Here is an 18292-nt window from a genome sequence, read left to right as displayed (position 1 = left end):
AATGCTTGCTACGCCCACCTGAGCCATCACAATTTCTTTCTTTCTGTTGCACAGCCATTCAGAATTCTCTGCGGCCCTCCCCTTTGATATCACAATGTACCTTTCTCATCCGCTACATTAAAGAAATTAGACAATGCAGCCCCATCAAGAGACTGTTTTCCAGATATAAATCCTAGCTGATGTAGGCGTATTTTAGCCAGGTCTCCATGAATACCAAAAAATTGATTTTGAAGAAAAGTTTTATGACAAATTTGATGCTGTGATTTGGCTGTAATTCCCTTTTGACTTAACGTGCTGTGTGCGAATGACTCTGGTGGGTGTCACTGTCACTAAAGCAGCCCTTCCTGCCCCCACAGTGGTGCTCAGCGGAGCCCAGCTGGATTCAGCACTCAGAACCCCCCAGCTTTGGTGACAGTACGTAAAAGAGTAGACACGAAAAGTCTCTTTGGTCCTGCACAGCTCCCCGAGGTTTCGAGAAGCACAATTATAAGTCACAGCTTCCCTCACCTTGGCCAAGGAGGCCCTTCGTCCAGAGATGGAATATTAGACATGTTAAAGAGTATGACACAGGTTTTAGCCACATGCACTACAGATCAGTTTTAAAGGTCATAATCTTTTAAAAATAATTCTTCCCCATTTGAACGAGTTTCGCCTTTTTGCTTGGAGAATTTAACCATTCACTTATTATATGTGATTTTTTTAACTGATTAAAAATACTAATTTTACTATTTTTCAAAGTCTCTGCCTTATATGTAAGAAATTACATTGAAGTGCTAAGTTTGAATGGCTGGATACTTTAAAAAAATTGGTTTAATGGTTTTTATTCAGTTGAAAATCATCTCTGTGAAAGCCTTGAAAAAAGTTCATAGTTAAAATTGAAACAAGCCCAAGAAGTGACTACATTTGCATAACTTGATCTGTATTTGGAAAAAAAATTCCACTGAAGACAACAATGGAAGCTTATCAAATCAGAATTTCACATAGATTTTCCATAGCCCTACTAATGAATACTGACTCATTGGTCAGCTATGGTGAAAATTTAATGGAGCTCTAAGATAGGAAATGCACGCATCAGAGTGTGTTCTGTGGTTCCATCGCATCAGGATGAAAACTGCATTAGGCATCCAGCTCCTTTGCTGCTTTCTGGGACCCATTCTAGGGCACTCTCAAAGGTTATGAGCTCATTAGCAGCTTGATTGGAGCCAGACCCCACCACTGAATTAAAACCCTATTTGCTTTGCCACTGTCATGATACATTTAGACTTTAGGGAAAATTGGGATTGTTCAGGCACTTGATCTGGTTTTGTCCTACAAGATGGCAGGTAACCTGTAACCAAATTTTCTCTAAGAAAATAATAATCTAGAGAACGGATTATAGTATAGAATTGAAGATGCTGTTATACTATTCTACGAAGCAAGAGAGAATCCAATGGTTTCTCAAAGGTAGGTATGAATATCCCACTTAGCAGATGGGAAAGTAGAGGCTCATAGTGTTCATAACTTATTCATTGTCAATACAAATGATTGGTAGAACTGCATTCCAACTAGTCTAATGCCAGGGACCATGTACCATATTTCTTTTCTGGTGGCTCAAATGGCTTAGGCTCATTTGTACTGTATCTTAAATTATTTACCTTGATATCTCATTATTTCAGTTTAGATTAAGCTTTTGGCTGTCCAGCAGCCCATATCCGGAAGTTTTTTGGATATTAGTTTGTCTCAGACTTTCTTCCTAGCACATATTTCAGGCCCCCAACTTGACGATCAGATAACATTATCCAAAAGAGACACTTCAGAGTGAGAAGGACTAACACGATTATCTATGCTGAGATGACAGGTGTACAGCGGCACTGCTCAGGCATGTGTTAATGTGCCGCCATCCTGTCTGCCCACCCGGACACAGTTTCTCTGCTCCTAGTGTGAGTCCAAATCCTTGATGCCTAAACTGGGCCCTTTTTGCTATGCTCCCATCATATTACCTTTACTTTCTCAGGGTTCATTTTCTAGACAACTATTGTTCCCTGCATTATAGAGCAGAAAATTTAATAAGGAAGACTGTAACATCCTAAATATTTGTTTAGAGCTGATTGGCTATAGACACAAAAGAGCATTCACTTATCACAGTTATAGTACAAGTATGAAGTGTCATGTACCTTTAATAAGTCCTTTCTCTTGCAGAGTTTTCAGGGAAGGTCTTCGGGTAATAAACTTCTTTAATCGGCTTTTAACTCTATTTTTGTCGCTTGTATCCGAAGCACTGTGATGCAGTCTGAACACTGGAGATTAAAAACAAAGTCAGAGCTTTCAGTAAATTTCTCTTTATGATTATTACTTTATGCAAATACAGATAGAAAACAGTAGTTATGGAAAAACTACCTGAATTAATAGCTCAGGCCCTTCTGCCTAGATAGAGCATCTGAGTAAAATTACCCAGAGGCGAGTATTGGTCCTACCACAACCCCGGGGTGTGCTGAGAATGGGGTTAGCTCTATATAGTCACAATTCATTTCCACTTCCATTCTCTTACATTTAATGTATCATTTCATCCATATAATGTCACTTCTGTCTATTTGAACACAACATTATGCTCAGAGTAAAGAAAAATTAGAGGGAGGATGCTTCAGCCTTGTTAATTTCACATGATTCTGATCATACTCTATCTCTAAGTAATGCAGGCCTTTTGGAAGGTTCTGCTTCCCCAAATAATTCTGTCAGGCATTTTTAAATGTTAACTCAAAGTCATCTCTTTTTCTACAGCAGACATTTCCCCCACTCCTCATGATGTACAGTTGTCACAAGTTCTCAACAAAATTTAGGAACATAAATTCGCCTCCAACTTTCTCCACGGTTTCTGTGTTCTATCCTTAGTTTCTTATTCTTAGGTTAATTTTCAAAGCCAATCGTTTGTCACATTCATTTCTGAACAAGTCTTGGGTGACTGTACACTAAGCATCAGGCTCCATGTTTTTGGTTGTGAATTCACTGATGAAGACATCATGCAAACTCTGGCTTTTCATTAAGCAGAGTGTAATGATGCTAGTGGTGTCTTGTTATTAATTACTGAAAATAATTTTTTGTGTCTATAAGATAATACGTAGACTTCCACCAGGTCTCCACTGGCCTAGCTCAATTGTTAACAAAATATATGCATTTAGAGCACTTTATTAGGTATTGTTTTAAACAATTTAGGTGTATTTTTTAAAATTTAACTGGGTGGCTGGGGATTTAGCTCAGCGGCAAAGCGCCTGTCTGGCAAGTGCAAGGTCGTGAGTTCGGTTCCTGGTACCGGAGAAACCCCCCCCCCAAAAAAAAAATTTTAACTGGTCTAGGGTGTGAGAAGTCCTATGATTGAACAAGTCAGGGTATTTTTGTATCTTCCTTCCTCCAGATTGGATCACAAAGCAGTTGCAAACTTCAATTAACAAGATAGGAAGTGTAGGACTGGAAAGGGGAGGAGGAAGACGACATCGTGCCAGCCTGCTAAATGGAAGAAGAGTGGAGTTTTATTTTAAAGCAGGTTTAAATTGTGATTACGATACTGGACTAGATGATATGCTGAGAGCGGGCTTGCCCCATAAAAGGACCAGAATACACTACTTTAAACTAGCATTTTTCAACTCTTGATATTTTAGACCAGTCAACCTCTGCTGTAGAAGGCTTCCTTAGGCGGCAGTGCGGGGTGCTCAGTAGCCTCCCTGGTCTCCATCCAACAGTGGACCAGTAGCACCTCTTCCTCAGTTATGACGATCAAAACTGTCTCTGACTGCTTCCAAATGTGCCCCCGGAGGGATACAAAATTGCTTCCTGTTGAGAATTGCTGCCTTAAACAGCTTGGAAAATGTACAAGAGCTGTTTAAGTTCTCCTTTAGTGGTGGTTGAAGGTCTATGAGTATACTGAAAAAATGAAAAGAAACTGTGAAAAGCAAACCAAGTCTCTGCCTATAAATAGAATCTGCATATGCATGTGTAGAAACATATCTGACCTATTATCCATCACCAGCTATTCATTAAATTAATTGGTAATAAAAGTGTAACCACTCTTATGTGGGGAGAGTAAATGAGTCTACATCTTTAAAATGTTAGGATTCACTGCTTTAGGGTGAGTTTCTCACCTATTGTCCCTGGAAGAGTGGGTTATACAGATACCCAACACTCTGTAGTTAAGGTAATAAAGCAAAAGCACAACATCAAGGGACCTTGGGGGAGTTGTGTAGATTTGGACTTGGAGAAGTCCTGTTCATTTCTTCCAGTGGGCTCTGCAAATGCTGTGACTTTCCCTTTGTATCTTATACTGTTTGAGAAGCCCTGGTTTAGCACTGTGCTATCCAATACGTACGCCACTAGTTGCTTACTGTTCTGAACACTTGCAATTCATCTTGTGCAATATGTCGAAATGATAATGTTTTGGATATTTTCAGCTGAAAGAAATATATTACTGAAGTTAGTATATTGCTAAGGTCTGTTACCTTTTACTTTAAAAAATATTGTTACTAGATAATTTTACATTACACAAGGGCTCATGTATTCCTACACTGCACTGCTTGATCATGCAAGATACAAACTGACCAAACTGACCTATTACTGATAAAGGAGTGCTGGAGCTGACTGTTGTGAATAATATGCACATGGCTTGTGTAATTATAGTACAGCATGGAAAGGAATATAATAGAAGCATGAAGTAGTGGATCCAAGCGGAGGGACTGACCCAGGTATTTCATTTTAGAGAAATGGCGAGAGCTCTATATCCCTAAGCAAGCAAAAATTGCTTTCACAGGAACATACATATTCAGGCATGTTTTGCATTTGTATGGTTGGAAGAATTACTCTGAATATTTTAATATGCTATGCCTACATAAAATTCAGGCAGCTTTCATTCTAAGTCCAGCCACTGCAATGAACAGTAATGTGGATGATCTGCTTCAGCTGATGGTTACAGTCAGTCCTAGTGTTGGAGAGCAAAGCAACACCTGACCTCCTTTAAGAAACTATGCCTCAGGGCAGATTTGTTCTCAGGTCGACCTTTGGAATTGAATGGAATAACCCAAATGTTTACAGGTTATCTAAGATAATGTTCTCTATTTCTGCTCTCACTTCCAAATCTTGCCATTTCCAATGGCAGAACCTAAAGACATTCAGAGCCAGTCAAGTTATTTTTCCTGCCATTCTAGAGCTAGTAAAAATGATGTGATTAAAAAGTACTTTGCAAATTAAAAGATATGCATATAATGTATACACAGTATAAATGCTAGATTATGAAAATAATTATGTAGTGAGTTATATCTTTTTTGGAAGCCCCTAGGTATTCTGGTGATGGTATTCTTAATTAGATATATATATGTATATTATATTGTTTTCAATGCCACCATCTGGCTCCACATGTGAGAAATGTCTGCAAGGTGCATTGGCTTTTTGAAGGAAATGGAAATATGTTTTTAAGTGCTTTATCTTATTTCCCTCTCACACATCTTGAGAAACTAGCAGTCTTGGATTTGATTACAGTTTTTAACTCAGCCAAACTCTCCAAAGTTGCCTGTAATGATGACTTTCCTGGAGACAGACTAGAGTACCACCTTCCACTTGTTGATGCTATAAATAATTGTTCTCAGATGACAAGTCCAATTACAAGGGCTTTGCCATCATTCATTCTGCTCATTTGGTCCTGAGAGGAGTTATGCAGAAGTGAAGTCAATACATGGCTACAATGTATGGCAGAGTCTTTATTCACTAAATAACTAGAAAGTACCATAAATAAAAAAATAAAAATACAAGAAACTCATGATTATAACCCAAGGTCCATCACTGGGTCCCAGAAAGCAGCAGTAAAGGTCACTGAATATTGTGGTTTATAAATCTGAGTTTTCACAGCCAAACTTATAAAACAGTTTACGCTTTTCTGTTGTCAAGGGAGAAAAGTGGCCAAATTGTTCCTTTAAGTAAATACAACATAACCAATTAAGGAGAGCAGAAGTTAAACACATGCCTATGATAATCGGGACATAGTTTGCTTCTGATTTCACTACTGATTTTAACAGACCAGTGTTCCTTCCATTTTCCCACAGCACCCAAGTGACCCCACACATACTTTTAGAAACTTGTAATCACACAGTGCAAATAAAAGGACACTTTACTGGAAAATACACAGTGTGGTACAATAATCCATCATTTATGAAAAATAGAATTCAGCCTTTTTTTTCTCCTCAGAGATTCAACTACTTTTTGAGGGTGAAGCTCCCTGCAGTTTAAAGATTTGTGTTAAGCCAAGGAGCAGTTTTTTTTTTTTCCATTCCCATTTAAACTTTTTATTTGAAAGTGAAAAGAGCTGAAAGAGATATGGGCTTAAATTCCAAAGCATTTAATCTGATTTACATAGGAGATTGGAGAAATCACTCTTAATTCTACATATTTTCACCTCCATGTACAGTTAACCCGAATTGTTCTAACTTCCTAGGTTTTCTAGAATTTTCTAACATTTCCTTTATGCTTTTCTCTCTTCTTTTCATTGATGGGTGATCTCTTCTTTCAAGCCCAAACAAATAGAATATTTTTGAAAGACTAAGAATCTTGAATAACAATATGCAATTTAAGTCTCAATACACACAGGCCAAAGGCATTAGGTTTAAGCACTATTCTTAGCCTGTTGAGAGACTTAATTGGCGCTAAAGCCGCTCTCACCAGAGGGGAGTTAGAATCCTGGGCTTCCTAAAATGTGAGGATAGTGGAGTTTCTAAGATGATCTTTAGTTAATAGCATTACATATGAGAATAGGCATTAGCCAAAACGAGTTTTATACCTGACACAGCTATTAGGATGTTAAAACCACCTCTGGAGGTAAGAATGCTTGTTGTAATTGGTTCCCTTTGTGTATTTATTTTCCCACGCTAGCAACAGAAGGGGAAGCCACTTGGTTTAGATGATGACCATCTCCTACCATTCTGTTAAGGGTATGGGAAAAGCAAAAGAAAACCCCCGAATCTTCCAGAGTGCTACAGTTTGGTTAATATGATCCAGGACTGTGCATCTGCCAGAACTCTTCTTGCTGGGGACCTTATTTTGAAACATCCATTTTCCTGCCAAACTGTTGTTCTCAACGCATTACCATGTTACAGCTACATGTTGTTGTTGATATTATCATTTACTATTATTATTATTATTCTTGTTATTATTATTATTTTAATCTGGAAATTCTGAGAGAACTAACACTTCGGAAACGCTGCTAAGGGACAGCAGACCCATTCCTCTTCAGAAATGTTACAAACAGCTTTCTAGACTGCTTGTTTTTCCTTTCCGAGTAAATTTTACAAAGGGACCAACATCAGGTGTCGATAAATGGTTTTGTTAGCAGTTAAGAGCCTCAAACGCGTCCACGCAACTGCAGGAGGACATCAGAGAAAGCTGGCAGCAGTTGCCTAATGCAATTATCTCACCACGTGGCAGTGTCCGAGCAGGAGATCCACAACAAATGACAAAATAAGGTTATGTCAGGCTCTTTGTCCCCAGAGATTCCACAGCACTTCTCAAATCATCTCAAGGATTACATAACAAAGCACTGTGTTGTCTCCAATCACATTTTCCAATACAATCTTCTTAGACTTGGAATTACCCTGTTTTTCTACTTTCTAAGTTACTGAAATTACTTAGAACACCTCACCCAAAATTGATTGAAAAGCAAAATAAAGGTTATTAAATTTATTTTCAGCCTCTTGCCTGATCCTGTCCAGGGCACATATTCTTGGGCTAACTCAAGGGGCTGAAATGAATCTGCTTTGCCTTCTCCAAGATGCAGTTTTAGAGCTTGCAGAAATGTGCATAGCTTCCTGCCGCAGAGTGGGCAGAAAGGGTAACTTTGGACTTAGTGTACTTTTGATCATTCAATATATCTCTTTTTACATGGTTAATGTAAGTACAATTCACATTTTCAACCCCTAACTTCCAGCCTGAGAAACTGAGTTATTGAAACTTTAAATGACTTATGTGAAACACAAATCAGGATTAAATCTGGAAATAATAGAAAAAGGAAATGCAGGGCATTTTAACAGCAGCACTTTGTTTTAACCACTTACTTCCCATTTAGGCATTTTAGAAATACAGAGATGATTAGATTCATAACAGAAGGTTATGCACACATTACATATTCAATGATTCATACTTATGCTATCTACCCATTTATGGAGCAATGAAAATTCATACAATGAATATGTTTACATTTAGACCAATTTATCTAGTTTAAATAGTTGAACACCTGTACATTTCTTACATTTTCAATGTTAATAAAGAATCTACAAACTACTACCCTTCACCCTTATGGAAACTCCATGATTGCTTCTAGTAAACTATGAATCCAAGTCTTCCACATCTAATGTTTTCATCTGTCTATGATGTAAATTCTTCAGTGTCTTTATGTACAGGATTAATATTTTTATTTTGCCGCTAACACTGCTTAGGTGTGTCTACCATGATAATGTGTTTCGATAGTGTAAGAAAGGGTGTTTTCTTTAAGAAATTATAGCATTTAGCATAGTTTTGAGTTATTGAAATGTGGAGCATAATATCACAATAGTTTTCTTCCTATTTTAGACTTATCTGCTTTGTTTTTATGATCCAGACTTTGTACTGGCATTCACAGATATACTGCATTCTTAGAAAAAGTAGAGAGCAAAGAAAGATCCACCTAAATAGCAAAAATCTACTGAGTGTTTTAAGACATGCACAATGACATTTTTCTCCAAACAGTATGAGTCACAGTGTGGAATATAGAGACTCAGATCATTAAGACATTCTTCTATTGACTAGGTATTTTATCTTAGCTTCTTACAACTTGATATCCTATCGGTAAAACCGGGTCACCTGAGAGCTGCTCAGAACTTTGATGAATATGCTAATAAAGAAAGTGGTCGCTGAGCTAAGGCAGTAGCTGATTTTTGAAGGAAAATTGCTGAGAAAAAAAGAAAAAATAACATAGGATATCAATCTAGATGAAGGGAAGTTTGAAGTAGAAATATGTTTTCCATGAGGAAAGATGGTAGATTAAACACAGGAATGGGTATTCTTCTAGTGATAGGAAACAGGCCACAGTCAAATAAAATGAGAAAAGCCTTATGTGGAAAGTGAACTTCAGAGCATGAATAGAGAGAGAAGAAAAATCAAAATAAAGTTGTTGGAATGACAATTTCACCACGGGAGGGGAAACATAGCAAGGTTCTAAGAAATTAACACTTACATTTCTGTGAAATAATAAGTAAAGCTTTAGAATGAAAATTCATGTTTAAAATGATTGCATATTTCAAAGTCAATATACTGACTCAAACCTTTAGCATGTTTAGAAGTGTTTGATTCAGGTAGCATTTATGAGGCAGACGCGCTACCTACTGTGTTAACGAGGCCCCCTTGAATCAGGTAGTATTTAAATCTCTCCATATGTACATTTATAGTGAGAGCTATCAGAATGTGTTGTATGTAAATTTGCTTGTCTATTTGTGACAATGTGTATAAATACACATTTTTAGCTGGTGTACAGTGAAGTAACATATGACATTTTTGAAGCTTTTTTAACTTAAGGATCTAAACTCCTAGCCCTATTAGTGTAATAATGCCTTTTTAGGAAAGAATATGCTGGAATATATCCTTAATTTTTGAAGCATAAAATTTGAGCCAGAACTCCTTCCCCCAAAAAACATATATGAAAGGCACAGGTAGTTTGAGAAATATCTAAAGACCAAACAAATAATCATTAAGAAGAGGTTAATGTGTTTATTCAGATTATAAAGATCCATAATCTGAAAGATTGTGGTGTAATTTAAATGTCCTGATATATGCAGAAAAGCCAGCAATGTGACTAATATATAATAAGTATGCAGTAAGTGGCAATAATTCTTATTAATCTTAAGGCTCTGATAGGTGTCTCCTGTCATTATCATTGGAGAAACAATTACTAAGTAAACAGAATAGACACTGCAAACAGTACTCTCCTAACTCTCAACCCGGGCCCTCTCACTTTTTCAACATTTCCTTTGCATTTCCTACGTATTTTGTATTATTTGATTATATCTTAGCCGTTGCATTTAATATATGTATAAACATGTATATATGTATAAATGTATTTAAGTTGACTGTTCTTTTTCTCTCAGTTAATAAAACATTCTTGTATACAACCTTAAGCATTACCTGCAATTAATTTCTGCCAGGTAGAGTGTATTTCAAGACTTTGAATGTGTGTTAAAATCATTGGGTTTAGAAGAACTATCCATTAAAGACTTTCTGAACTGTGACAATGGGTATTGACAGTGCTTGTCAGACTAAACCACTATTGATTGGTTCACATCATGTGTATAGCAAAACCAATTTCTTTCAAGTGCTTCTTCCTAACCGAAATACATTATTGCAGCCTTCCTCTCTGTTTATTATAACACCCAAGCTCATCGCATGTAACACATCCAGAAAAAGGTTTCACAAGGAGCACAGCAGCAACGGCAATACAGAGTGAAGTAAAGGCACTTAGCAATCCAAATACTCTGGTACTGCAAGTCACTCTTCCTTTTGAAAATATTGATTCCTTGCCGGAGTCTTTGTTTTTATTTTACAATGCTGGTGAATAGAGAAAGATCACGGACTAACAGAGCTATGCCATTACTTAATGACCGTGTGACTCTCTTGGTTTCCTCTCCTAAAAGAAACTATTTTAAATGTTGTGGATGTGTTTAAGTGGTGGGAAAGAAAGTGTTTATGTTTGGGTCAGTGCTCTCCTGCTCATAAACATACATAATCTTAAACACACAAGCACACACACACACACACACACACACACACACACACTCACTCAAGAGATCTGTCTTTTCCCAAACCGTAGAATATTTTCTCCACTGAATGACTTGAGCCAACTTTTGGCATATGCTACAGATTGTACAGTTTTGGTTTTTTTTTTTTTTTTATAAATTTAAATTTGCATTGTGTCTTTCTTCCCAAGAGGGCACATTTCTAACTGAAACAATATTCTTATATAACAAAGCACACTTCTTACAATACCCCCATGAGCGGGAAGAATTCCAGATTTATTTATTTTTTACAGGAAATATTATTAAACAAAATCCAAAAACATCCCTTCTTCAAGTAGTGACTGACATACCTCAGGCTTCCCGCAGAGTGCTATGAATAGCCTAGAGCCCAAAGAAACTTCAGCTACAGTTTTACTTTTTAAGAAACTCACAGTTTGCTAAATGCAAACAGCTAAGAAAAGCAGGGTATTCCTAAAAGTTTGGAGTAATTCTCATTGTATCCCTAAAATTGCCACCCCTCTAAAAATCTGATCCTTATAGCTCACATGACTCATTCTGATGACGTAAACAGGAGCGACTTGTAACTAAATCTATAAATGTTCTAATTCCCTCTGGTGTGGTTTCCAGCTTTTCTCCTAGTCTAAACATGGCTGAAAATTTAAAGAGTGAAACTGCTTAGAAGGCAGCTAAATTCTCATGAAGCGAAACGTATCATCCTTCAAAGCACCTTTTTAAGCCCCAGAGTTCCAAGTTACTGGGACATTCTAGAGGAGGATTTCTTCTGAGGTAAGGCTTCCTTTGAGTCTGGACTCATTCTGTGTCCCAGGAGAATGGCTATGCCGGCACCCCGGGCCCGGTCCCTTTGCTGTGGCCTCCCACCCCCACATTCCCTAGCTGTGAGCCAGGCACCTGGCCTTGGGCCATCCACTTGGCACTTTACTTAGGGCTCACTCTGTCCTGAGGAATGGCTGGTTGTCAGAGTGGTAGCCTCCCTTGCTTTTTTTCAGGACACCGGGGACCAGGAAATATCAGGCTACAGTCAGTTAGTCTTTCAGAAAGTAGTTCTGTTGGGACAGAACCCTCTATTAGGAGCATCATTTTGACAGGAGCTTCAAGCTATTTGCTTCAAAATGTGTGTGCAAAGCACGGGTTTCCTCCCCCACAGGAAGTGTATTGAAAATGCAAAGGGTGAGCTGAGCAGATCTGAGGACGCAGTATGTAGTCTACAGCTAAGTGATCAGGGATAGTGGGGTGGTTTGTCCTCGCAAATGCTGACAGACAGCTGCAGTTTGCAGCTGGCAGGGAGCTTATGCTCGCTAAACAAAGATCTAGCTGGAGCCCAGTGAATACTTGGCTCCATTGCAGTGATCATAATTCATAACATACATCTCTAAAGGAGGAAAAAAAAAACTAAGAAAAACCCCAGAAAGACTACATCATATGGACACTTGTTGTGCTGTGGATATGCAATGTTTTATTTGTTGTCCATTTTGAAATATCCCTGGAGTCCTGCATGGAGATGGGTGGCCTTGTCTTTGACAAGTAAAACTGTTTCCTGCTTTCTAGTCACCATTTCAGATGAAATCTTCCTACCGTGAAAAAATCGTGATGAGAGATTTACTTGCTGCCAACACTCAAGTGGTATCCCAAATATTCTATTTATTTTCCTAAAGGAGTTAATTGTAATCAAATTGCCAAGCTTTTTTGGTTTCTGACCATCAGATAACCCCATTCTTGGGCACAGTTCATGCTGGAGTCTCAGTAACGTGAAATGTTAAATCTGGAAAGAACTTAAGAGAACACAGTATAAATGCTTCCAGCTTTTGAGATGAGGAAAAAGACACTTAATATATTAAGTCACTTGCCCAAGGCCAACAAGTTAGTAAGAAACATAGTAAAGACTTCATCAAAATTTTGTAGTGGCCATCTCTGCTTTTTTGTCAGCACCTCCTTATGCCTCCCAGATTTTCTTTATTAGAAAAACTGTTCTTAAATCCAGAAGAATGTTCCAGCAGAGCCAGCCAGTTCTGTCACTCCAGGTGCCCACTCCTGAACCAATTCTCCCAGTAACCAAGACTTTTAGATTTGAATCTTAATGCAGTAATTGACATCAATTAATTCTGTTTTATTCTACACATTTACAATTGGGGAACTTTGAATATAATATGGAAATATATTTAAATTTATATGCATGATTATGCATAATATTATGAAAAATACATGCCCCAAGGGGGGAAGCTACAGTAGCCTTCCTTTTGACGTGTAGCAATGCTAAGTGTTTTGCTATCATTCTTTTCTCTAACTTTTTGTTAACCTGAAATCTGTAATAGATTATTATTACTTGGGGTTTTGAGCCTTCCCATGTCCCAGGGGCAGAGAATTCTGTTGCCGAGTGCCAGGATACCCTCCAGATGCAGAAGCCACTTAGAAGAGTGCTCTGTCGAATATCCTTTCCATGTGTTTCATCCCAAGCTGGGAGGGAACAGACGGGACTGAGCTATGGAGGGGAAAATGCACATCACCATGCTCCAGCCCCTCTGAAATCCTAACTTTTGGGTTACGGAGCAGGCTGTGATCTTGGTCTTCTTCAGGCTTGTTTACTCTTGACAAAATGGAACTTCTGGTCTTGGGGGAGAAAATGTCTTTGGGTTTTAAAGGCCTCCAGAAGCTCCTTGAGGCATTAAGTACCTCTTACATAAAATAACACAGTGATGATTTAAGAGCGGAGGAATTGCAAATGCACGGATTAAATGACCTTTAAAATACACATAGGTTTAAAATTGAATGAAAAATGCACTTAGCAAAAAGGCATTTGAGATTTATTTCTAAAATATGGTAGGGAACATTAAGCGAACTCAAAATGAGACGCCGTGCACACATCCTCATTTTGACTTAAAGATCTATGTTAAATACCACAACAGATGTAGTCATCAGCATTTATTCCAACAGGGACATTGTGAATGGTGAGAATGACACAATAAGACTTAGGTGATAATAAGAACTACTGTCATTGTTATCCTTTAATCCTGCGAACTGTCAAAGCACAACCAAGAGTACACGAGAAATATTCTGGCAGGATCTGCCTCCCTTTCCAGTCCTTCTAAGCAGTTCAGTTAGGAGATGTCTGCGTGAAAATATTGTCTTAAATTGGTCACCAGAAAGCAAGTTTAAGTGTTTATACTTTGAGGTGCACCAGAAAAACACAGGTCCCCTGTGGACCTAATCCGAAAACACTCCTGACAACATAGCCGTGTAATGGTGCAGGAATGCTGAGGCTTAGAGTCCTAAATCAAGGCGGCCCTGCCTAGGAAGGTGAATGCGGCTGCGTATCATGAGAGAGTGGCCAGCTGAGAGTTGCTCTGGGTCATGTGACAGTGTGGGAAACCATTTCTTTTTGGTCAGTTTTGTGATTTATGAAATAAACTGCTGTTGGGATACACAGGGAAGTCAAGGCTGAAGGGGAGGCAAGGTGAATCTTCATGTCAGTGGGGTGGTCTACACTTGCCTCAAGCCTGGAACAGAGAGAGTGGATAGTGAGAAAAGTTAATAATTGAATAATATCTGAGCAAGATATATAGCAAAAATCCACACTGGCCTTTGTCTTAAGAGATATGATGCAGTTCTACCACTTAGGGCAGTTTGTGAATTAAGGTTCCTGGATCCCAATTTCAGGACTTCCTGCACATCATGAGGAGTTCCACATGTCTGAGTTCCACAGTCTGAGTTTATCTGTGCCATAGGTCTGATCCAGATCCTTCTCTTCAAATCTTGAGCATAGCTGTAGCATTTTTCTTTATTTACTTATTCATAGGTTTCATTGCAAAAATCATTATTTTCACCGCATGAAAAACTGAATTCCTTTATTTAACTTTTTAAAAAATATCTTTTATGTTTCTTTTTAATCTAAAGATATATTACATTATTCTAAGTAGCATTTGCTGGAAAGAAGTTGAAGAAGAACTGAAGGAAAACATTAAAAAATAAAAACATATTTAAAATTGGGGCAGTGGCACATGTCTATAATCCTGGCTCTCTGGGAAGGTGAGACAGGAGAGTTGTAAATTTGAGCCCAACCTGGGCAATTCAGCGAGAAAGTGTCTCAAAGTGAAAAAAAAAAAAAACAGAACACACAACATAGGGCTGGGTATGTATTTCAGTGTTCCTGGATTTATTCCCCAGTACTGAAGAAAGAAAGCAAAAAGGAAGAGAGAGAGAGAGAGAGAGAGAGAGAGAGAGAGAGAGAGAGAGAGAGACAGAGAGACAGAGAGAGAGAGAGAGAGAGAAAATGAGAGAGAGAAAGAAAGAAAGAAAGGAAGAAAGAAAAGGAAGGAAAAAGAGAGGGAAGGAGGAAGAAAACAGGAAAAAGAGTGCATGAGAAAGGACAGCAATGTTAAGAAGGAGGTAAACATGGCTGTCATAGCAACTGGGGTGTGTGAGGGAGGAAGACGGTGAGAGGGGGACCAAGAGCCTGATCCCTGGAGACAATGCAGTCGTAGCTGGACTACACATTTCCTAGACTGATATGTCCAGTAGAACAACGTCAATCACATGTGTAGTTTAAAATTTTCTAGTAGTTGTATTTAAAGGGGTAAAGAAATGGACATTAATTTTAATATTATATTTGATTTCATCTAAAACATTGCTATTTCCCTATGTAATCAACAGTAAAATTATTGAGATACATTTGTTTTTCTGTACTAAGCTTTTAAAGTGTGGTACATCACACCTAAAGTGCATCTCGAGTTAGGCTAGCCGTATTTCAAATGCTCACCGGTTGCACAAGGCTAGTGGCAGCCTTGGCTAGTGCAGTCTAAAGCCACCTGCTGGGCATTATGTCTGAGCTTATGCATGGATTGGTCCACAGGGCTGGGCCTTTAGAGTCTGTATAAGATACTGCAGCAGCAGGCAGGGATAGCTCACCAGGATAGGGGGCAGAGGAAGGGAGGAGCCCTTCAAACTGCATTTATACCCCAAGTTGGTGGAGCAGCTCATACAAGTTAAACTTGATTTATCTGAAATAATTAGGCTTCTGAATTTTAGTGTGCCTGTTTTCAAATGCTGCTATGTTATGGCACCCTACCTATACAATTTCACACAAGCTAGTATTTATTCCCAACTCTAAAATATATCTGAGAGAAATGACTGGGTTGAGTTTCCCAGGGCATTTAGTGCTTACAGTTTGCAAAGCATGCTCTCAGCAAGCAGGGCACTTAGGTGTTTTAAGGTAGCACTGCCTATCTCACTCTCTCCCCTATTAAATAATTTATTTTGAGAATAAAATATTCTCAAAAGTAAACAAGTTAAATAAAACAAAGTAAACAAGTTAAAGTTTCACAAAAGGCTAGTTTCAGATCAGTGTTTGAACATAGGAACAAATAGGTACTGTCTGGCTTACAGTACACTCCAAAAATTATTACTTTGTTCCGAGGAGAGAATTTGGAGAGACACACACTCAGACATAATGTAAAATGACAACAGATAAGTTTTTTGTTGTTTTCAGATTGGGCTCTGATTTTTAACTCTTCACTGCTATACTTTTAAATATATTGCATATTGTTATCTTCAAAGTAGTTGTTCAGATTGCCAGATATAGGCAGGCAAAATTGATCAAAAAATTAAGTATTAACTGTTTCTTTCAATAAACCAATAAAAATTAGTAGTATAACAATCTTAGCTCTCTTGTATAATATATTGTTTTCTTTTCTTCCTTCTTTCTTTTTCCTTTCCCTCGTCACAGTTTTTCTTCCCTTTTGAGCAGTTTCTTTTCTTTTCACAATATCTATCATTTTGGATTTTGTTTACTCTTTTAGTTTCTTACACTAGGAAAACAAAACGATGTTTACACATGCACTCATTTATGAGTATGGTCTCTAGTTGTACCCATTTACCTATAGAAGCCTTGAGTTTACCTTTTTTTATAGCTGAGTAATACTCCATTGTATAGACTGTGACGTTCTGAACATAACTGACTTGACTTGTGCCATTTGCCAATATGATATCAGTCTACATAATTTCAGCCAAATCTCATTCACTTATCAGCCAGTTTTCGCATATCTCTTTCACTCACGTATATACATACACAGAATGCATAGCAGGTGAGCTATATTGTGCTGGTATCTCTAATTATAAAGCGTATAACAGGTCAGATTCTGAGAAAGCCATTTGACTAGCTGAATGATAGTAATATTCAGTTCCAAAAAATGTGTGAAAATATTGAAGCAGGTCTTGAAACCAAAATCATAGTGTTTACAAATGATTTGCAGCTAAATCTTTCAGTTTCAGCTTTAATTTTTCCCCATATAATTTTGTTCTTATTGCTAATAATCACCAGCGGTCATTTAAACACATTGACCTCTAAAAGTTCCTAAAAGAAAAAGCTGATAACAAAGAGAATACCACTTTAAAGAACGTACACATATCTTAAAAAAGATGAGAAAAATGAACATGTTGCTGGACAAAAGGAAAAAGATGTGTTCTCATTCTCCTTGAATTTTTAGTGTGTATACAAGTGCTTAAAGTGTAAAGTAACTGACACTATGAAGTGATACATCATCAACCAATGAACCACAAGGCAGATTACAAACTTCCCTCTTATCATGTTTTCCAGCTTTCGAGAAGCAAAGGTCTAATAAACATGACTTGAACCACAGTGAACACACTCAAATCATCCTTAAAAAATAGGTATTTACAACAATAAAGTAGTATTTTAATGGCAAAGATAGATGAACTAAGCTTAGATCTGTGCAATATAAAAAAGGAAACAATGATTATATTGTACAAATAATTTTGCTGTAATATGACAGCCTAATGACTTAAGTGCCCAATATCGTCATTATGGTTCTGAACCCCATGTGCATTAGCAATAAAGCCTCAGTAAAACTACTGTATAATTCATATTTTTGCATGAAAATTTTCTTCCTTTAAAATAGTTGCATCTATGAGATCTGTTAGCCCAAATGAGAAAAGTTAATAACTTGAACTAAGTGTTATATGTCTACGTTGTTACCTAAAGTTGCTCTCAAGGAAGTTTCCAACCTAAGCTTATGAGAGAAGTAGACAATAGTTTTATTTCAGTATTTTTAATCTGGTAAGAAATGCTTGTTTTGGTATAGTGACACATTAAATTATTGGGCATATAATTCTTTGAAAATCATACAACCCAAGGCAATGACTGTTACTTGTGTAATCAATGCATTTTAATTTTCTGGAAAAAAAATCCCGAATTTTAAAGTCTAACAAGTATTTAAAATGATGACTATGTATGTAAGTATGACTGTAACGTTTTTTTCAGATAAGATAAATGAATAGTAAATTCATTTGAGGGACTGCATATGCAAGTGACCAAATGAAAAGCTGAAAAAAACATCATGAAATAATTGGATGGCATGACCAGGCATTATTCTAGTTTTCAGATTCCCTTCCTAAGTCTCTGTGCTTGTTACAAATCTTCCCCGCCTCCTGCTAGTATAAGAAAGAAAACAGTGCTTGTAGCTGCAGCTAGCATAGGTACTGTCAGGCTACCG

At 37.6% G+C, this 18292-nt stretch overlaps 1 protein-coding gene across 4 annotated transcripts in view; it reads right to left on the bottom strand.

Moving 5' to 3' along the window:
- Window positions 1-18292, bottom strand: part of Arhgap15 (Rho GTPase activating protein 15) — a 590914-nt gene that overhangs the window by 249257 nt on the left and 323365 nt on the right. For all 4 annotated transcript variants that reach the window (XM_005390781.2, XM_005390780.2, XM_013517486.1 and 1 more), the window contains one exon: window positions 2154-2276. In XM_005390781.2, coding sequence (XP_005390838.1) covers window positions 2154-2276 — 123 coding nt within the window. The remainder of the gene's footprint in view (window positions 1-2153; window positions 2277-18292) is intronic.

Source organism: Chinchilla lanigera, unplaced genomic scaffold (assembly GCF_000276665.1).
Source record: "Chinchilla lanigera isolate Chin_1 unplaced genomic scaffold, ChiLan1.0 scaffold00039, whole genome shotgun sequence".
In the NCBI taxonomy this organism is placed as follows: Eukaryota; Metazoa; Chordata; class Mammalia; order Rodentia; family Chinchillidae; genus Chinchilla; species Chinchilla lanigera.
This window is presented reverse-complemented; position numbering and strand designations above follow the sequence as displayed.